Source organism: Bos javanicus, chromosome 19 (genome assembly GCF_032452875.1).
Source record: "Bos javanicus breed banteng chromosome 19, ARS-OSU_banteng_1.0, whole genome shotgun sequence".
Taxonomy (NCBI): Eukaryota; Metazoa; Chordata; class Mammalia; order Artiodactyla; family Bovidae; genus Bos; species Bos javanicus.
In genome coordinates this window covers 30488461-30509902 of record NC_083886.1, presented here as the reverse complement: position 1 = coordinate 30509902, position 21442 = coordinate 30488461, and the positions used below count along the sequence as shown (strand labels likewise).

Sequence of the window (21442 nt, the reverse complement as noted above, 5' to 3'; positions counted from 1 at the left end):
GGCAAGAGCTCTTTAAGAAATGCAATTTCATTCCAGGGATCTTAGGCTTTTCTAAGTCTCCTAGCCCGAGCCATTGTTCAAAGCAACAGACTATTAAAGAAATAAGATTGCTCTGTATAAAGGAAGTTATACCTGCTTCTGGGTGAGGAAGAGAGAATAGAAAAATTCCTTGCGATGGGAGAAAATTTAATCATGCAATCGAGGCCATGTATTCAGCCAGAAGATTTTTGGGGGGCACAGAGGGCCTCAAGAGAATGATAAAAAAATGATTTTTTATCAGTGCTATCACTCACAAGCTTTGTGATCTTGGGAGAAGCCACTTAGCATCTCTGGGCTTCCATTTTTTTCAAGTGTGAAGTGAAGTGTTTGGACCAAATCAGTGAGACTTGAAACTGACTTGACTGTGACCCAGTTATACATTTTCCATGGCCACCCGGAACACACACGTATCCACACCTAGATAATCACATACAGATACCCCCGTATGTGGCTAAAACATCTCTGATGTTTCCTCTTCATGTCTGGGCTATGCTCATCAAAAAGCCGTCCTGATCCACTAACCATTTCACAGCTCTTAGCAATGCACTGTTTGAGAAACACGGGACCAGATACAGGCATCCTTGTTCTATATAGTACTTGGCTTTAGTGTCTCTTTTTTACAAATTGAAGATGTGTGGCAACCCTGCATTGTCAGATGATGGTTAGCATTTTTTGGTAATAAATATTTTTCTTTTGACCGTACCCACAGCATGCAAGATCTTAGCTCCCCGACCAGGGATCCAACCCGTGCCCCCTGGCTTGGGAGCACAGAGTCTTAACCACTGGACCACCAGGGAAATCCAAGTAATAAGTATTTTTAAAATTAAGGCATGAACATTTTTAAGATACACTGCTATTGCACACTTAATAAACTACATGCATGCTTGCTCAGTCATGACCGACTCTTTTCAACTCTGTGGACTGTAGCCCGCAGGCTTCTCAGTCCAGGAGATTTTCCAGGCAAGAATACTGGAGTCCGTTGCCATTTCCTCCTCCAGGAGGTCTTCCTGACCCAGGGACCACATCTCCTGCATCTCCTGCATTGGCAGGCGAATTCTTTACCGCTGAGCCACCTGGGAAGCCCTAATAGACTACAGTGTAGTATAAAACATTGCTCTCGTGCACACTGGGAAACCAGAGCATCCATGTGACCTGCTCTATTGCAACACTCACTGTTTTGTGACACTCACTTTATTGTGGCAGTCCGTCACCCAACCCACAGTTTCTCCGAGGTCTTCCTGTGGTGTCTGAAATTCCTTCCAACCTGAGACTTCTCTTGCTCTCTTCTGATGAGTGACGTGGAAGGAAGGGGCAGAAATTCTGAAAGGCAAACTGAATGGCTTCAATGGCCTATTGCAGCCAAGCCAGGCCAGTTCAAGCTCATAAGGACAAACTTCTGTGGAGGACTTTGGCCTCCTGGTTAGCCTGTAATGCTTAAAACTTAAGAATGAGTATAAAGACATCTAGCCAACTTTCTTAAAAAATTAGCCTTTTTGTTAAAGTACTTAAAATATAGAGTGAGTTTCTGTGGGTCTTCAATCCATGGGATTGAATCACTTCTAACAGCCAGTAGTGTGATGTTTCCAGAATGTCATTTGGAATTTGGGGAGAGCCTTGGGGGTCTGGGCAGGATCTTGGTCCCTCCCCAGACCACACAGTCTGGGGCCAGGACAGAGAAATCCTGAGGATTGACAAGTCTCTGCAGGTCACTCCTGGGCATATGAATATATGGAAATCACTCGCAGTCCAGGGCCTCAGAAAGAGAGCTCAGAGTTACTGGGTCAACAAGCCAAGTTAACCCATATAGACCCACAACCAGGAGCAGTTTCCCAAGGCAGCCAACTGTGCAGCCCTCGCCTTCCTCCCCCAGTGCCTAATCTGTGTGGGGAGGGGGTTCCCTAGGTCTCAAAAGCAGTTAAGTTGGTAACATCTTACAGATTGCCACCAGATGGGGGTGTTTTCCTGTGCAAGGAATCTTCCCAGGGCTCAAAAACATGATAGCAGACATTACAGCCAACATGAGGGGAGAGGTGGAAGTGCAGCCCTGGCTCCATTAGACTTTGAAGGTCACCCACCAGCAAAGCATCATCTTGTCACCCAGAGCATCGGGCCCCGAAAATCTCATTTTTCTGAGTAGTGCAGGAGGGCCCCCTGTGTACCAGCTCCGGCCAGGCACTGTGGATACAACAGGGGCCCAGCCAGCATGGCCTCCACCCTCCTAGAGTTCAGAGTCAACATGTAATCAGTGGTTTGGTACAGGGAGCACCTCCATCCTTGAGGCCTCTGGAGAAAAGGTAATGTAGCAAGAAAGAGCCTGGTGAGGAGGGAGAGAAGTCCCAGAGCTGGCATGTCATCCATCCAGGGAGGTTCAGTTCTGATTCCCAGCGGGAAGAGTGGAGGTTGAGAGACCCTGGAAGGCCAAGTCAGGGGCCCTAGGAGGCCAGTAAGGAGGTCCTAGAGGTTATTTTGGGGGCCTTAGGAGCCAAGACAGGGTGGGTGAGGCTCTGAGAAGCTGAGTCAGGGGCAGGGAGGCCGCTAGACTGTGCCTTTGACCACAGCAGGTCCATATTTATCTGTTGTCACATACATCTCATGTTCGTACCCTCAAAAAAAAGTTTTAAGTAACAGTTCTCCTTCCAAAGAGAGTGGGGTGGAAAAGAGGAATGAAAGAAAAGAAAGCTGGGAAACCTGATGCCACCCAGCGCCTCTCAGAGCATAAAGGGCCCTTCTCTGGCCCTAGAGGTGCAAGGCTGGTCCACTCTGGTGGCGTGGGGGTGCGCCAGCCTCCGCGCTGACCAGCGGGCACAGCCCAGGGAGGGTCCCTGTGAGCCCCCACCATGGCTTCCTGGAGATTTGGACCACGTGCACATCATCTGTGGTCCTTGCACCTGGCACGTGGTAGATGATCAATAAGTAGAACCGACCCGAGATCGCCTGGTTAAATGTCGCCCTTGTGATAGTGGCTGAGTGTTTGGGGTCACAGGGATGGTCCCCAAAGCTCCCAGTTTAGAAAGTAAGGGATACATCTGAGCAAAGCCCTGGAGGAGGCTCTGCGGGCTTCACACAGGAAGAGGGTGCCCACAGGGACTTGGTGGGCTCCAGGCACTAACCCATCCTTTGGTGTGAACCCTGGGCCTGGCCGGTGGAGGTGACTTCCTCAACTGCATACCACAACCACGTGTCTCTGACCTCCCTGTGAGATGATATCCATCCTCACCCACGGGGTGGGAGAGAGCACCCCCTCCCTCCTCTCATAGCTTGTGCCCCCCGGGTCCTGAGTGTGTCTCCCCCATCGACAGCTGCACAGCGAGGTGGAGAAGCCCCTGATGAACTTCCGCGAGAACTTCAAGAAGGACATGAAGAAGTGTGACCACCACATCGCAGACCTCCGCAAGCAGCTTGCCAGCCGCTACGCAGCGGTGGAGAAGGTGAGGGCCCAGGTCGCGGAGTGGGAGGGGTCCTGCTGGAGGGAGCAGGGGCTGGGGGCCGGCAGGGGCTCCATGTGCCCTGGCAGGGGCGTTTGTCCCCCCTGCAGCCAGATCTGGGGTTGCGGGGTAGTGTGAGAACCCCCTACCCCGGCCGAAGGTTACGTGTGTGCTTCCCCTGGTGCTCAGATTCCCGGTGAGTGTGGGAGAGGCTGCACCTGCCTTGGGGTTGTAGAATGTGAGACAAGATACACCCTGATTTTGAGGGTCCTGAAGCCTGGATGTACTGCCAGTCCACACAGGGCCCCTTTGTCTGGGTCTCACCTGGCAGAATCCCTCCTGACTGGACCACCCCCCTCCCAGAGGCCAAGGTGGTCTGACCTTGCTGGGAGCTCTGATGGTCAGTTATGGAGCAGAGAGAGGTCTCCCCCCGGGGCTGACCCCAGCGCCTTTGGGAGGGGTGCGGGAGAAGAGGACCGTGTTACCTCTGCGGGCACCCTAGACCTTGCCAGTGCCCAGCACCGACAGGCCCATTCCACCCCAGAAGGGGGAGGCTGGTGTCACCAGCTGCTGAGCACTGTTGGGAGGTGACGTCGATGATCTCTGTGGTCCCTGCCTCCCTGGAGAAGCTGTGGTCTCAGGACTGCCTGGGTCCCCAGTGCATGTACATGCTCCAGTGAAAACATGCTCTGGGGGGCTTGCTCTAGGCCAAGGATTAAAGGATGCTTTGCAGCCTCAGTGTGGTCCCCAGCTGGCTGAGTGATGCTGATCTGGCCACTCAGCCTAACGGAACCCCTGTAGCCTCATTTACCAAAGCAGGGAAAAGAAAGGACTTACCTAGGAAAGACCCTGATGCTGGCAAAGATTAAATAAAGGCAAGAGGAAAAGGGGGTGGCAGAGGGCAAGATAGTTGGATGGCATCACCAACTCAATGGACATGATGAGCAGACTCCAGGAGATAGTGACGGATAGGGGAGTGTGGCGTGCTGCAGTCCACGGGGTTGCAAAGAGTCAGAAACAACTTAGCGACTGAACAGCAACCTAAAATAGGAGGCCAGGCCCAGTGGGCCCTTGCTGTCTCTGAGCCTGTGATTAACTCCACGTCCTTGGACCCCAGGCCCGAAAAGCCCTCACGGAGCGGCAGAGAGACTTGGAGATGAAGACCCAGCAGCTGGAGATCAAGCTGAGCAACAAGACAGAGGAGGACATCAAGAAGGCCCGGAGGAAGTCCACGCAGGCGGGTGAGTGCTGCCCTGTCGCCTGCTGCCCTCTCTGTCCTCACCTGGTCCCAGAGGCATGGACAGGAGAGGCTGGGAGATGGGGTGCCTGGGAATATGCGTTCCACAGGGTGAGACTGGTGCAGGCTGTGGAGCGGGAAGCAGTGGCGAGGGAGGGGTCTCCCCACACCCTACCCAGAGAGGGCTGCTTCTGGCCCAAGCCCAGGGTCTCTGGTCAGGTGGTGGGCAGACTCCTCCAGGACCTAGAATTGAGGGGTCTTGCCCCTGCCTGGAGTTCCTTGAAGTGCAAACCCCACCCACCCGCCAAGTTGCCCCACCTCCCCGGGTACTAGTTCTCCAAAGGTTCTCCTCCAGTGATGGACTTCTGACCCAGAATAGAGGCTGACATTTTGTTTAAAGAAATAATCGTATTTCAGGGACTTCTCTGGCAATTCAGTGGTTAAGACTACTCGCTTCCAGCGCAAGGGGTGCAGGTTTGACACCTGGTTGGATAACTAAGAACCCTCATGCCTTGCAGTGCAGCCAAGAAAATATTTTTAAAAAAGAAAAGAAAGAACCATATTTCAGAGTCTCTCCAAAATATTCCTGTGAGTCAGCTTCTGCTTCCACCTAGAGGTAAAAATTAGCTAATGCACAAGGAAGGGGGAGAAAAATCAGCAAGAAAGTTTTTTTAAAAAAATTTCAATATAGCTTAACAACCAGTTTCGCAGTGTACAAGGTAAAAAGGTAAAGCACTTTGCTTTCTGGGATTAGAATATGTGCTGTGAGAGAAGGTTTGGATTGGATGGTTTGGTCTCTAAATCTTTTTCACCCCAACTTCTGTTGAACCTGGTGTAATTAGTTCATTAAAGGATGAAAAACAGCATCTTAGGGACATTTGGAAATAAGATGATGTAAAGATGTCATAACAGAATAATGTAATATAAATGCAACATTTATATAAAAATCTTTAATAGCACAGTAGTAGAAACAGAAGCCATGCTACACCTGTTGGGAGTAGGAAAGAAAACTCAAGGAGAGGAGAGGCACATTTAAATTAGCTTAACTACAGAAACTGTTAAATAATTATGTTACAAAAACAATATTGCTGCTTGACAAAATATTTTAATCAACACATAAGAATATAAAATCTTATTCTCCAGATATAGTCACTGTCGACACACCCTAATTTTTTAAATGTTTTTAAATGTATATACATATCATATTATATTGTTCTGAACTTACATTTTAATAGATGTATCTTAGAGATAGGTCTGTTTCATCGTCAATTTATTTACCCATCCATTTATGTACATCAGATTTCTTAAACAGTTGAATAACGTGCAAGTATATGATTGTATCCAGATGTATTTCATCATTCCCCTAATGGACTTTTGTAGGACTCTCAGATGGTTTCAGAGTGTTTGTCAATGCCAGCGATGCTGTTACTATAAATGCCTCTCTGTGGGCTGCGGGGGGGGGGGGGGGTGTCTGCATGTCGCCAGGATGTGGGGGTGTAACTGGGTCAGAGGCTTGTATTCATTCTGATGGATGTTTCCAAGTTGCTTTGCAGATGGGTATGCCTACTCTCTATGAATGCCTGTTCCCTAAACTCTTGTCAACACTGTATCCTGTCTCATTTTGATATCCTAGCTATCTAGTGAAAAATAGTATTTTGTTTCTAATTTAATTTACACTGCTTTTTTAGTAGAGTTGAGCATTTTAAAAATAGACTTTTAAATCATCTGTGACTTTTAAAATGATTCACTCATATTATCTTTCCATTTTCTTGTCAGATGGCGGGTCTTGTTCTCATTGATTGATTGACAGGGATTATGTTAGGAAAATCAACATTTTGTCATTTGAATTGCAAATATTTTTCATAAGTGGTTTATTTTTTTATTTTGTTCTTTGTATTTCTTTTTCATTTTTTTTTCTTGGTTTGCCTAATCTTCACTGTGGCTCTCTGAAAGTACTGTTATTATCCCCATTTTACACATGAGGAAACTGAGGCACAGGCAGGTGAATCAACTTGGTCCAAGGCTGCACAGCTAGTAAACAGTAGAGCTATATGACACCCCAGTAATCCGGTTCCAGAATCCGTGTCCTTAACCTGTACTGTTCAGAAGGGTCTGATTTCAAACCCTTGGACTGCATAGGGAAGAGACACACCTGCCTTCATCTACTTTATTTCCTGATGTTGCAGAGGTTCGTGAAGCATGTTCTCAACATCAGGATCAACAAATAAAGCTTTGGGAATTTCATATTGTGTTTATAAGGGTGACCTTACCCACAGTCAGGCCCAGGCTTTTGGTGGGACTGTGACTGCAGTGAAATATCCACTTTCTTCCCTCCAGTTCAGTCCTTCTTGGGATCAAGGGCCCAGCCATTGGCCTTGGACCAAGAGCAAAATGAACCAAGCCCTTGACGTGGGTTCTGTTTCTCAAGGCTTAGCTCCCAGATAATGGTGTGGCTCACTGGGGAGGAGACCCTGAGCCAGGCACTGGGCATAACTCTCCCCCACTTCCCTTCGCTTTCATATCTGAATACACGTGAGCAAGTGATGCCATTCTAGGGATCCCTTTGAAGGGTTAACCCATTATCGTTGGGTTCACTCATGAGTTTTCCCATCGTGAGCGAAGTCCCTGGTGTCTTCCTTTCTCTGGAACCCTGTGATAATCAGGAAGCTCTATGCAGACCGACCTGTGCTCCTCCAACTGTGATGTACACATGAATCACCCAAGGAACTTGTGCAAATCGTTTCTGATTCGCCCTGTCTGGGGAACATCATGAGATCACATTTGGAGCAAATATCCAGGGTGTACCAGTGCTTCTGGTTCAGAAATTGTGTTCTTTGTAGCAAGAGTCTAGGGTACCAGGACCTTAGTAACGCTTTCAGGTTGCTTTCTTTCTAACTATAAACTGTCTCAAACATATACAATTACATAAAAGAACACACTGGCCATCAAGATAGAATAGTTTGTTTCAGATGTCTCTCTTAAGAAATGCTATCGAAAGAGCCCATCCCTTCCCACCCGGACCCTTTCTCTGTTTCCCAAGGTAGCCAGTATCCTGGCATTGGTGTGGTAAACTCTGGTGCCTGTTTTTATACCATTATTGTACATGAATGAGCCATAAAGCATCAGACACGTTCTTTTGTGTTTCAGAATGACAGCTTGCTGCCTGTACACACACACAGACACACAATCACAGAGACACACAGACACACCAGTGGATGGACGTGGTGTGCAAACTTCCCTTCTGTAACTAGTACCGAGTTGCTTGAGACACATTGTTCAACCAAGCAGGACTTGCCAATGTGAAATCAAACTGCCATCTCTAGAGGAGGAAGCATTTCTGGGGCTTATGATAGACTTGAGGGGTCCCCGGAGTACCCCGACCCACACCGTACATACCGCCTTCCTGAGTTTTTGGCATCTGGAGTCAAGTTCAGGTGCACGCTCTGAAGCCAGTCTTTGATAATGCTGGGTTGCCCCTTCTTTGCCTCCATCACCTCGGCCGTGGGGTACAGGTGGCAGAGGGCAGCCCTGGTGAGTGACAGTGGCCTTGGCCCTTTGCAGGAGATGACCTCATGCGCTGTGTGGACCTCTACAACCAGGCCCAGTCCAAGTGGTTTGAAGAGATGGTGACCACCACATTGGTGAGTGACTGGAGATGCAGAAGCATGTCCCCGCAGGGGTGGGCGCTCAGGAAGCTATGGGTGGATGCTGGTGGACGTGAGGTCGATGGGTGGAGGTGAGAGATGGTCATTAGATCTTCTCTAATGTTGAAACTGAGAGCTTATCTCCAGGCCAGGCCATGTGGATTCATACCCTTGCTCTGGCACTTCCTACTGTGTGAACACAGGCAGCTATGGGCTCTTGCTGTATCGTCCTGAGGGGTCAGGGTCAACCGAGCAGAGAGTGGTCCATTTAGGAAAAATAGCCAAGTTGTAGGAAATGTGGGCCTTCCTTCCCCCAGAAGAATTAAGGGTCTACAATCACAGAGCCTTGCGAGACGTGTGGATGGGTGAGGTTGGGGCAGTGGGGGAGGCCTCTGACCAGGGGTGGGGGAACAGGCATTGGACCACTTCTTTGCTCTCCTGAGTATTTCTGTGAAGTCAGCACCCACTGCGTAGATGGTGAGATGGGTTGGCACTTGGGCCACTGGGCCAGGTGAGAAAGGAGGTGTCCTGCCAAGTGCTTATCACACCATCCCTCTGCCCCAAGCCACCCCTGTCCATCTGCCCATCCAGCATGGGACTACCCTCTGCCTTCTGCAGGCACCAGCCCACCAGAGCAGATTAGAGGCCTCCCCCGGGGACAGTGGCCTAGATTTCCTCCTGGTTAATCTCCTAATTAAGCTTCCTGCTTACTCCCCCGACTCCCGGCTAATCACCTGGGCAGTGACCTAGTTGGACACAGAATAGTGGCCGGATCCCCTAAATTCCAAAGAAGCAGGGCCATTTAGGAGTCAAAGCAAATTTCTGCTCTTCCCTGTGGCCTTGGCCACCCCGCTCCTGGCCCTTCTGCCTCCCCGGCCTGTCCCTCAGCACTCAGGGTGGACAGAGACGAGGCCACTCAGCAGAGGCCCAGGGACAAAGCCCCAAGAGTTTGAAGGGCAGAAGCTCCTGCACGTGTTTTGTTTCTCAGCCCTGTCAGGGCCTGGGGCTGCAGCGGTGCAGAAGTTTGATTAAGGGCACAACAGGGGGCTTCCCTGGTGGTCCAGTGGCTAAGACTCCACACTCCCAGTGTAGGTGGCCTGGGGTCAGTCCCTGGTCAGGGAACTACATCCCACATGCCGCAACTAAGATCCTGTGCAGCCAAAAGAAAAAAAAAGAAATGCACAAAAGTGCAAATCCCACTGCTCCCATAATTCCTTGTCACTTTGGGCAAGCGATGTAACCCCTCGAGGTGTTCATTCCCTTGTTTGGAAAAGGTAAGAACAGAACCTGTATCTCTTAACATTATGATGAGGACAATTAAGCGATGCATGGAAAGCTCATAGTACCCACCATGCCTGGCAGAAGGAGATTCAGGAAACAGCAGCTACTGCATCCTTGGCTATACCTTCGCCCCCAGATATGGGGTGGGTGCCTCGCCAGACCCCAGGGAGTCGGGCAGCATCTGTGTTTTGCCTCTAGGATGGTCAAGGACCCGTGTAGGGGGAAGGTCCCCAGGTTGAAGGGACACCCCCCAGAGGTCTCTGTGGGTTTCCTCCTCGCCAGGAGCTGGAGCGGCTGGAGGTGGAGAGGGTGGAGATGATACGGCAGCACCTTTGCCAGTACACGCAGCTGCGGCACGAGACGGACATGTTCAACCAAAGCGTGAGTTCTCCAACCTAGGTCGAGACCAGTGGGGCCCCTGGGGGATGCTGGGCCAGGGGGAGCCATGGCCTTTGTGCCATGGTGGCAGGTTACATAGCTGCTATGGAGGAATCTGTCCTGAGGGTGGGCAGGGACCTCTTGGGATGGACGTGTCAGTTACCCTGGGCAACTACGTTACTCCATCCCAAGCGCACCCCATAGATGTGTTATGATGGTTAAAATAGCTGGAGGTGACCTTGCCTCCTCTGTTGGATTTCTTACAATGCTGGAGCTATTCAAAACCTCTCAAGCTAAAGTTCAATAAACCTGTTTTCAGGTGGTAAACGGGGGGACACGTGAAAAGAGGAACGGGTCATAGACTCTTGAGCCCACCTGCCCTTTCACCCACCCTGTGGTCTGGAGGGTCATGTGTATGAGGGGAAGAAGAGCAGAGGCCAGAGCTCTGCATCTCCCCACCCCTGGTTCTCCCAGCCCCCAGGTCTGTCCCTCACACAGGCCTCCCTGGGACCCCACAATGCTCTAGAGGAGCTGCTGTGTCGGGTGCAAGGGTGTGAGTGGCGTAGCTCAGAGGATACGCCCCTGACTCCACCTCTGCCTCCAACTGTGTCCTCTTTCTCCATCCCTTGCAGACAGTCGAGCCTGTGGACCAACTGCTTCGAAAAGTGGACCCAGCCAAAGACAGGGAGCTGTGGGTCAGAGAGCACAAGACGGGCAACATCCGCCCCGTGGACATGGAGATATAGACGCACGGCCCGGGGGGTCCTACCGAGGAGGGGTTGGGGGTCCCACGGAGAGGAGGTGGCGCTCCCGCCGGGGGGGCCTGCTGTCGGGAGTGGCACTGCCCTCCCCCTGCTCTCCTGGTCCACTGAGGAGAGGGGACAGTGATGCCAGAAGGGCGGCCCAGATGGCCCCACAGGGAGCTCCCCGGTGTTCCCAGGCCGAGAAGATGGATCCACAGCCCTGCCCTTGTCTCTGAGGCTGAAGCCCCCTGAGTCCCGTGCTGCGCTTGCCACTCCAAGGATAAACCGAGACTGGAACTTTGTGGTCCCTGTTGAGTACCAGAGGGGTCCCCTCCCCACCCAGAGCAGTTGTGTCCCATGCTCATGCCCCTGGAAGCCCAACGGCCCTTCTTCCAACTGACCTCCTTGTCTCCAGGCCTTTGGAGGGGCAGGGGAGGGAGGTCTCCGTCTCCAAGCCAAGTGTCAGGATCAGAGTCATGGAGAGAAGGCCACCGTTCAGCACAGCAGCCCGCACCCAGAATCCTTTGCAGCAGCCCTCCCTCTTGATTTTTTTTTCCCCCCTTGAATATTCTGAGGGCCTTGAATATTCTGAGGGCCTACATCCTGGCTCTTCTCTGCTAGTTTTCACCAATGGGAGTCTTGGGAAGAAGGTCTGGCTCCAGTTTTCCCAGACTGACCCTGCCTGGAGAGGTCAGGATGAAACTACCTCATTCAGCAAATTCACCCCAAGTTGGAGCAGTGAATCGTGTGCCTGTTAGATCAGGCATCCATGTCACGTGCTCTTTCCAGACATCCCAGTCCACCCAACCTGCAGCCGCTTCCTCGGGGAAGCCCCCTCCTCCACCCTCGCCCATCCCAGGGAGCTGAGTCAGTCTCACGTCAGGGAGGGGTTGGGACAAGTCTCTGTCACCTCGCAGGTGGTTCTATGTGCCTGTGCACGGTGGAGTTGGGACTGCCGTTCCGTGTGTGGCTCTCATTGGCGGGCACCACGCAGGCATTGCAGACTGTCGTGGCCACAGTACATGTCACCATCCAGGCAGTCGGGTACCTTGGCCTCTCAGCCCCTTCTGCACGTTCCCAAGCCCCACCTGCAGCCCCTGCTTGGGGCTGGTGCCCCCTTGCCCTTTTGCCATCTCCTTTTTCCCTGGAAAGCCTGGTCTGAGCTGACTGGGAAGCCACCGGGTCCTCACTCATCACTTTCTCGCTTACATACTAAATCTTGAGAATTGGCTTGAGGGGACTGGAAGCAGAATAGGGCTGGAGGAGGTCAGACAGCTTGCAAGGGGCACATTCTAGCCTGGAGCCCACACCCTAAGAACCCGTGTTTCTTCACTTTTCCCATTGATTACTTTGGGTTCACAGGACTCATGTCTCATAAGGGCAGCCATCTAAGAGGATAACTCACTGGTCTTTCTCTCTCCATCGTCCAGGCTGGTAACTGATGACTCGTTTTTCTTGTATCTCTTGGTACCCCTTTCTCTGAGTCAGTATGGCGCCCTCGTAGTGATAGTAGAAAGATGCTGAATATCCTAAAGCAAACCAAGCTTTGCCACTTTTCTTCTCAAAACATCCCAACCAGAAAGGTCAGTGTGAAGGCCTTCACTAACATGCAGGCCGCCAGGACAGATCTGTGTCTGGTGTGGAGAACCACTCCTCCTCGTCTGGGGTTGGGCTGTGACACCAGCTGCCCATTTGGGGCTATCATTTCTTGGTTTCTTGATTAAAAAAAAAAAAAAAAAGATTGGTGCTAGTAGTAACTGCTTCGTGGCTTAGTCAACTAATTTGTGGATTCAACTAATTTCCAACATTCAAAGCCAATAGCCTTGTTAACATAGATACGTTCATGTGTGATGTGGCTCATTGATTTTGTTTTCTCATCCCCATCTGAGGATTCCCGAGTCTTCTGTTATTCCCTGGGGCTCTCGCCTCTTTCAGGGTAGCCTGAGTTGGCCTCATGTAGGCCAGTCTATTTTCTGAAGTCATGCTTTCCCCCTTTTCCCTCAGTCTCGTTAGGCACCCCCATATACTTCTTTTCCTTTTTTCTTCCCTCCTTTATTCATTCATCAAGCATTTAGCTAAGCCTGGGCAGTATGCAAAGATCTAGGAACAAGATATAGCCCTATCTGTCATCAGGGAAACCAATGATCTGTTCTTTTGCGTAGACTCGTCTTTTCCCCAAGGGTCTTGCAGATGAGTAACCTTGGCATTCACCTACAGATACTCTCTGCAGAGTCTGGGTTTGCAGAGATACCCTCTGTTGTACTGATAGCTCTTCATTCATTCACTGATTCTCATTCACTCATCTAATCAGCAGACACTTGGGGCAAGCCAGGTATTATACAGTACTGCAGCCATAGCTGCATACCAGCCAGGAACTCCGCCCCATCCCCCAGCCCTTCTGTTCTCCATGGGGACAAGCGCATGTTTTCAGACCTTTCTGGGAAATGAGAGCCTTGCACCTCTTCCACGTTTAACCTACTGCTAGCCTGTAATAAGCCGTGTGGCATTTACCCAAGGACGGAAGAACCAGAGAGTACCAAGAGTACGATCATGGGGTCACTAGACCCTCACAGCTCACATCCAGCTCAAATTTGAGAGATTTGTTTGTTTTAAATAATTCTTGCTTTACACAGAGGAAGCATGAAGCCCAAGGCCAGCCAGTGAGAGCTGTGAACTGAATAGCGAATCACGAGCAGGGCTGAAGTTGAGAGTACAGGCCTCTGTCCCTATGGTTGGGAGGAAGTCATGTCTGAGAGTCATCTTCAGAGTGGTGCTCTGTCCTCATGGTTGGTTTGGGTTTGGGTATTTAGGTTATAAGAGGATATGCTTGGCTTTTTTCAGGGTGAATGACTCCAGGTTATTCGTGAGCACATCCACTGTTCCATTTCTGAGAACAGGTGAGCCCCTTCTACCTAGGAGACACGGATGCACTTTGTTTCATCTGTGAAAGCCTGATTTTTAGAATAGAATCTAAGACAAACAGTTACCAAGACAACCTCCAGGATAAGCTGCTTGTCCCTCTCTCTCTTTTTTTTTTTTTTCTATTGCTTCTGATCAGCGTTGGAAAGCACTGGCCAGCTGACCCACAGGGATGGGTGACCTGAGGTTCTTCCCATGGGAGCACCTTGGGTCTCCTTTTAATCTACCCAACACCTGTGTCAGCTGGGGAGCAGGGAAGGGTGGGTTGGATTTCTTTGAGGGGGAAACACTTCTTCCCTCACTGAGGCTGATTAACAACTGAAGCAAATAGAAAAACCCTGTGTATACTCAGGAACCAGGGGTTTGTATTCCCTTTGTGGAAACCAATCAATTACTAGATTAGGAGATGGAAGCAAAGAAATCTTGGCAGAGCCAAAGTCCCTTCTTGGAAATGCAAGCCATAAGATTCCAAGGACATCAAAGACCTCGGCTTGTTTAAGTGATTTTACTTCCAATGGTGAATGGCCTTGACAAGGAGAATTTATACAGGATTCTGCAGACCTACTGGTGATTATGTAGATAGGGAAAGTTCCTGGACCAGTGTTAAGTGGGGCACAGATCAGAAGCACACTTCCTTAGCCAGCATACCATTATTTCCATAAACCTTCCTGTCCCACTGCCTTTTTTTCCAAGTTTATTGAGATATTTGACATTCGAAATTGGGGGTTCATGAGCGTACAAGAAAATTCACCCTTTTGAAGGATACAGTTCAATGAATTTTGACAAACTTACACAGTCTTATGGGGCTTCCCTGGTAGCTCAGATGGTAAAGAATCTGCCAGGAATGCAGGAGACCCGGGTTCAGTCCCTGGATCAGGAAGGTCCCCTGGAGAAGGGAATGGCTACCCACTCCAGTATTCTTGCCTGGAGAATCCCATGGACAGAGGACCCTGGCGGACACATGGGGTCCATGGGGTCACAAAGAGTTGGACACGACTGAGCAACTAACACTTTGACACGGTCTAGTAACCACTGCTGAGATCAACACAATATTTCCATCACTCCAAAAACATCCCCTCATGCTCCTTTGATGTCCATCAACTCTTCCCAGCCCCAGCACCTGGCAACCACTGATGGATTTTCTGACCCTGCAGATCTGCCTTCTATAGTGTGTCATAGAAATAGGCAGAAGCCTTTGAGTCTGGCCTCCTCGCTCAGGTTGATGCCTCTGAGTCACCTTGTCGTAGGATGTCACTAGCTTGTTCCCTGCAATGCCCAGTAGCCGTCCATTGAATGGGTGTACCCCACTGCTTCCTTGCTCTTAAAAACACAAGTTGTCTTCCTGGAAGCTCCTGACCTGGAGTCTTGAGCTTGTTTGCACAGCTACTTCCAGCCAGCTGCATCCAGTGGTTCTTGGGACTTACACTTGGCTTTTTTTGAGTCATTTTAGTTTGGGGGGCATCTAACACTTAAGTTTTTCACAATGCAGAGAGCTGCTGGGGATGGAGGCGGGGATGGCGGACAGGGTCTCTGCTGCCCCCTGAAGCTGGTATCTCAGCTGGTAGATCCACTTGCTCCTTGGGACCCTCCCTTCACCTCGCCCAGTCCCTGCCATTTGGTGAGAGTTCAGGGGTGTGGGAGGTGGGTGGAGAGGGTGTGGGTGAGAAAGCAGGGGGCTGGCCATGGGCTCAGCACCACCTTTCTCTGGATCTTCCTTCACCTGCAAACTGAAGGTGTTTATTCTAGAACATTCTCCCAGGCCTCCTCCAGCTGCTGCATTCTGTCTCCTTCCGTTCTCATTTCCAGTTTTGTGCCCAATGCACACGTCATACCTAATCTGGGTCCGCTCGGCACAGCTGTGCATGCTGTCACCTCACACCTTCATGAGAGGGGGCCCCGGGTGCTGAGAAATCTAAAAAGATTTTTAGACACAAAAACTTACAGTTTCATGAGCTGTTGAGAATGAGGTACTTCCTCCTCCTCGGACTCCTAAAGAAAGCAGAAGCCATTACCTTTCATCCACTGATGTTTGACACCATATCCCGAGGGTCACTTCCAAGGAGCAAAAACAGGCATGGTGTCAGAGCCCCCTCCCTTAAGGTCCTTGTCAGCGCCCTAGCCTTGCTTACCTGATCTATGCCTGCACCCTCCTGGGTGGTGGCAGAGAGAAAACCACACCGAACTGCTGATGCTGGTCAGCTCTGGCCAAGATCCCCAAAGTAAGGACGCCTCCAGCTACGTCCTGATTGTGCCCTGCTCAGTGAAAGCTGAGCCCCGGAAAGCAACCAGGTACCTCTCCCAGCCAACAGAAGACATCCTTGGGTCCAGCCAGGTGACGGTGTGGGCTGTGGAGCCCACAACACAGGATCCCCCGCTGCCAGGATGCCTCTTTTTTCTGGGGGAGGGGGGCCTGGGGGCTCTCAACATCTTCCCCACTCCACCCCACCCCCACTGGAGTAATTTCTATCGGGCCCTTTGTGAAGGTGGGGGACCCAACCCCTCTTTCCTGGCTTGGTGAGACTAAGGTGACAAAAACCAATGTTCTGTTTCCCCTGAACCTTCTAGATGCTGGGGCATGGCTACTGGGGGACCTTGTTGGAAGGTGTCTCCGAGGGAGAGGGGCTGTGATGCCTTTGGATCTCTGTGCTGTTCAGGGGACTTGACCCTTTATGTGTGATGGGGCATCCCTAACGGGCTTGCAGTGGTGGGAGGCAGAGGGTCAGGCACATGGGTACTCTGATGGGGACGGTGTGACGTGGTGATGAGGAAGGAAAGCATAATGAGCCAGGGCAAGAGCACCAGACTGGCCCCACTCTGCTCTCATTCGTCCCATAACCTGTCATTGTCACATCCTCTCCCGGGACCTGGGCGTTTGTTGTCCGTCGAGTGGAAGTGCTCTTCAACTGGCATTGCATGCAGCAAGAGACCAGCTCTTGGGACAGGGGCCTCCAGGCAGCCGTGTGGACCCAGGGACAGTCATTCAAAGGGACACATGCCATCCTTGGGGACGGGGCCCCAAATCGGTATCTCTGCCCTTCCCTTAGGAAGGGGACGATGGGGCAGGAACAAGCCCCTTCACAGACAGGAGCACATCAGCAAACCCCATGAAAACGGGATTTTCTAACAAAATAAACTTGCTTGTTTGCTCTGTTTTCTGTAACTTTTGCTAAATACTTTATACATTTTTAATGTTAAAAAGCTGTGTCTCCTCCAGCATTCCTCATCCCGGTATGAATGTGTTTATTCCACGTTGTATATCCTTCCATCCCCTGGCTGCCTAGATCGGTAAATAAAGTTGATGTACTATAATTTATAAGTAACACTGTTGAAACTCTGATCCCTACAGAGGCTATAATCCGCCCTTCCAACCCCACCCCCGTAATAGCATTCGTGTGTATTAATGCTGAAAAATTAAATGTTTAAATTTTGAAGGCGTTTGCTCTATATAATTGTTCTGCATTATTATAAAGCATTTTCAGGAAGTTAAATGCTCTCATTTTTTCCTCCTTTGGCTCTGTGTGTACACTTGAGATGCTTAGATTTCGTCCTGTGTAAAATAAACTGTCCAGAGACACCATGTCGTCCCACTGGGCGACCCTCTTTCCTGGAGGGCTCCCACACTCTTCTTTGCACAAATGGGCTCAGTGTCCTTCCCGAGCTGGGTGATCATTTTACCCCCAATGACTTAGCAGAGGGACAACGAGCATGTGGGCATTGAGCCTCCCCCACCCCAATGGGTATCATGCTGCCAGACCAAACCCTTGGCCCCAGTCCCCTTCCCTGGAGCCTTCTGTCCCTATGAACACAAGGGGCTCCTGGCTATTATTTCCTTTCTCCACCCATCCATCCCATCCACCCATCCATGCAATAATTAGTGAACACCACTGTATGCCAGGGTCTTTCCAGGTGGTGCTAGTGGTAAAGAACTCACCTGCGAAATGCAGGAAACTTAATATGAGACAGGAGTTTGATCCCTGGGTCGGGAAGCTCCCCTGGAGAACAGCATGGCAATCCACTCCAGTATTCTTGCCTGGAGAATCCCATGGACAGAGGAGCCTGGTGGGCTACAGTCCGTAGGGTCACAAAGAGTCAGACACGGCTGAAATGACTTAGCACGCACGCACAGAATACCAAATACTGCTCTCAGTACTGGGAACACATTGGTGATGGGAACAGATCAAGAATCTTCACCTTGGAACTTATTTTCCAGCAGAAAGAGACAGGCTAACAAAATGGTATATAGAGTGTATGTAGAAAATGATAGGTGTTACGACAAAAGGGCAGGGGGAGGGTTTCAGGCTGATGGTGGGTAAGTGGCAACATGAAATAGGGTGATTGGAGTGGCCTCATTGAGAAGGTGGCATTTGACCAAAGTCAAGGACACCTGGGAGGGAGCCCAGCAGGTAGCTGGAAGGGAGAACATTCCAGGCAGAGGAGGTGGCCCTGTTAAAGGCTGGAGGCACCTCATTAAGGCCAGTTGGCTGGAGCAGACACAGTGACGGGGAGGAGGCAGCTTCTGCAGAGCTTTGCAGGCTTTGGAAAGCCTGTGATTTTGCTCTGGGGTCCATCCAAGCTGAGGGCGCACAGCCTGATTTCCTTGCTGGAGAGCTCACTGTAGGAAAAGGGGAGCAGGGCAGCCAGAATGCAGGGACAGGGGACGGTGCCTGCAGGGGTGGCCACAAGGAGGTGGGGAGAACGGTCAGATTCTGGAAGTGCTTTGAAAGTGGAACCAACGTGGTTTCGAGCCAGTTTGGAGTGGCTCGAAAGTGGGGTGTGACAGAAAGAGGGGCACAGGAGATGACTCCAAGGATTTTGGTCCAGGCAACCAAAAGGACAGACTGCTGTTTACCATGATGGAGACAGCCATGGGAGAGGCGTTCCTCCCATTCTCTGCCTCCCACTCACCCTCTCTGAGCCCTCTTTCCCCTCTGCTTCCAGACCAGGGTCAAAGGGCTCTCTTGTCCTTCTGCTCACAGCAAGGGAAGGTGGGGGAGGGGGACCGGGGCTACGGGGCTCCCAGCTTAGGGAGAGGACAGGGCCAGCCTCTGGGAAGAGTGTGTGTCTTTCAGTCAAGGCCAGGCTGGGAGGGGGAGACACAAACAGATGCACTGGCCAGAGACGAGGGCTTCTCCCCAAGTGGTCTTTGGGGCTCGGGGACAGTTTATGGCCCCAGCTTAGACTTAACAAATCCCCTCACAATACATCATCTCCAACAACTTGTTTGGCTAAGGAACATAAACTCTCCCTCTGATAGAAGATGTTTACGCAGGTTTTCAAACAAACCTCCAGGTCATGACCCCTCTCTCAGCATCGACACAGCTGCCTGTGGTCCCCTCCCACGGTCGGGCCCTCCTGGGCACAGCAACCTGAAGAGTGTGGGCAGCACCTGCTCCTTGCTCTTGAGAGGGGCAGAGGGGCTGGGGGCTCTGGCTGCCTTCCGTGTTAACACGGGGTCCTGTCTCCTGGCCCACAGCCTCTTTGTTGTCATGGCAACCCAGCTCCTCACCTTGAGAAACACAGCTTCTTGCCCACTCTGCTCACTCCTTGAGAACGAGAGCTTGGTTTCTTCCTGTGACATTGGCCTTGTCTCACCTGCAGGCTCGGTGTGGACACCCAGGAAGCACTTCTAATCCTCGCACACCAGGTTCAGAGGCAAGGGTGGAGGCGTCTGACTTCATTTTCAGGGCTTGGGTTTTGTTTGTTTGATGACTGTCCTATTTCTAGCTGCTCTTGAGAACAAATGCCTTGCTGCGGGCTAGTGAAAGCCTAGAAAAGGAGAAACCACTCCTTTTAAGAAAGACTATGCTATCAAAAACTGATGGAAAAAATAGTAAGTACACAGACACACACACATCTAACATTAAGGCCTCCTGAGAAGCACTCTGGACCCTCAGTGGGTGGGGCGACGAGGAGGAGTGGGTCAGCACACCTGAGCCTGAACTTCCGGGTCCTTCCTGCATAACATTAGCGGGGGCTGGTGGATGTCTTTCTCCCAGCAGCAGGGACCTGCCATTAGCCTCTTATGAAATAGGATACAAACCCTAAGTCACCTGCCTGCACACTGTGCGCTTTATTCTTTGCAGTTATGCGCTTTATTCTTTGCAGTTACTGTGTGTGCGTGCCAGGCTGCTTCAGTTGTGTCTGACTCTGTGTGGCCCTACGGACTGTGGCCGGCCAGGCTCCTCTGTCCATGAGATGCTCCAGGCAAGAACACTGGAGGGGGTGGCCATTTCTTCCTTCAGGGGATCTTCTCAACCCAGGGATCCAACCCACATCTCCTGTGCCTCCTACATTGGCAGGCGGGTTCTTTACCACCAGCGCCCCCTACAAAGCCCTTTGTAGTAACCACCCCTGGGTAAAGCCGAGACTTCTCTCCCATTCTAGATGGCGATTCTGGGGTTCCAGGTGTGATGCTCAGCCAAGCAAGGGCACCAGTGGCCTCTCCTTCGGGTGTTGAGATTTCAGGTACAAGCCTACTCATGAGGGCTCTTCCCTGAGGCCCACACTGGGTACTGAGCTGACCACAGGGGTGGAAGCCTCCCCTGGCAGAGCTCCTTCTTGTCCATTCATTCACTCAGCAAGCACATACTACTGTCTTCCAGCTCCTGGCACCAGGCTTGGTTGCCAACCAACGATATACAGCTGAAATCAAGCCACAGGTAAGTTGTATTTATCCCACACCATGTTGTTGAAAAAATTGGAAATCACTCCCACAGTTTGGAAATTGCATCTGGAAATCTGATTTCTGATTTCTCTTGGGTTACCAAAAAGTCTAGTAACACCAGGCCATAATCCCATCTGACTACATTCTAATGGAGGCAGCCCCTGCCATGTGGGACATAGGCCTCACCACTCCGTATTGCCTTCCTAATTCCCTGGCTTCACTCACACACTCCACATGCTGGCCTGGCCTCTGTTCGCAGTGCAGTTCTTGATCCCTGTCACAGAAGAATATTGGCAAAAGGTAACATGTGTTCAGGGCTTCCTTGATAGCTCAGTTGGTAAAGAATCCATCTGCAATGTGGGAGACCCTGGTTTGATTCCTGTATTGGGAAGATCCCCTGGAGAAGGGATAGGCTACCCACTCCAGTGTTCTTGGGCTTCCCTTGTGGCTCAACTGGTAAAGAATCCACCTGCAATATGGGAGACCTGGGTTTGATCCCTAGGTTGGGAAGATCCCCTGGAGAAAGGAAAGGCTACCCACTCCAGTATTCTGGCCTGGAGAATTCCATGGACTGTCCATGGGGTCGTAAAGAATTGGACATGACTGAGCAACTTTCACTTTCACTTTTCACTTTCAACATGTGTTCGGCTCTTACTACCGCCCAGCTCTATCGTAAATGCACTGCACATATTAACTCATTTCAGGCTTACAGTAACAGCGATGCTATTACGATGCCCATTTAGTCAAGGAATGGTCACTGAGGGCCCAAAGCTGGCAGGTACCCTTCATGCAAAGGAAATGCAGTGGGGAACAAAACAGAATCCCTGCCTTCACGGTGCTTTCATTCTGATGCCATCCCAGGCAGCACGTGGAATAAATAAACACTAAGTCAGAAGGTGTGCTCGAGAGGAAGAACAACCACGCAGGATAAACAGTTGGGGCTTGCTGGTGGTTGGGATGGGGGTGCTGCTGTTACTGAGAAGGCAACATTTAAGGAAAACCATGAGGGAGGTGAAAGATTAGAAGAGAACTCTAGGCAGAGACAGGTTAAGAAACATGCCTGAAGCCGCTGTATAGGTCAGGGAGCTCAGCTCGGTGCTCTGTGATGAGCT

General features: G+C 50.9%; 1 protein-coding gene across 8 annotated transcripts in view; it reads left to right on the top strand.

Annotated features, from left to right (window-relative positions):
- Window positions 1-17154, top strand: part of GAS7 (growth arrest specific 7) — a 212118-nt gene extending 194964 nt beyond the window's left edge. For all 8 annotated transcript variants that reach the window (XM_061391065.1, XM_061391066.1, XM_061391071.1 and 5 more), the window contains 5 exons: window positions 3339-3467; window positions 4582-4705; window positions 8263-8342; window positions 9909-10007; window positions 10637-17154. In XM_061391065.1, the coding sequence (XP_061247049.1) occupies window positions 3339-3467; window positions 4582-4705; window positions 8263-8342; window positions 9909-10007; window positions 10637-10750 (546 nt within the window). In that variant the 3' untranslated portion in view covers window positions 10751-17154. The remainder of the gene's footprint in view (window positions 1-3338; window positions 3468-4581; window positions 4706-8262; window positions 8343-9908; window positions 10008-10636) is intronic.
- The last annotated feature ends 4288 nt before the right edge of the window (window positions 17155-21442 follow it).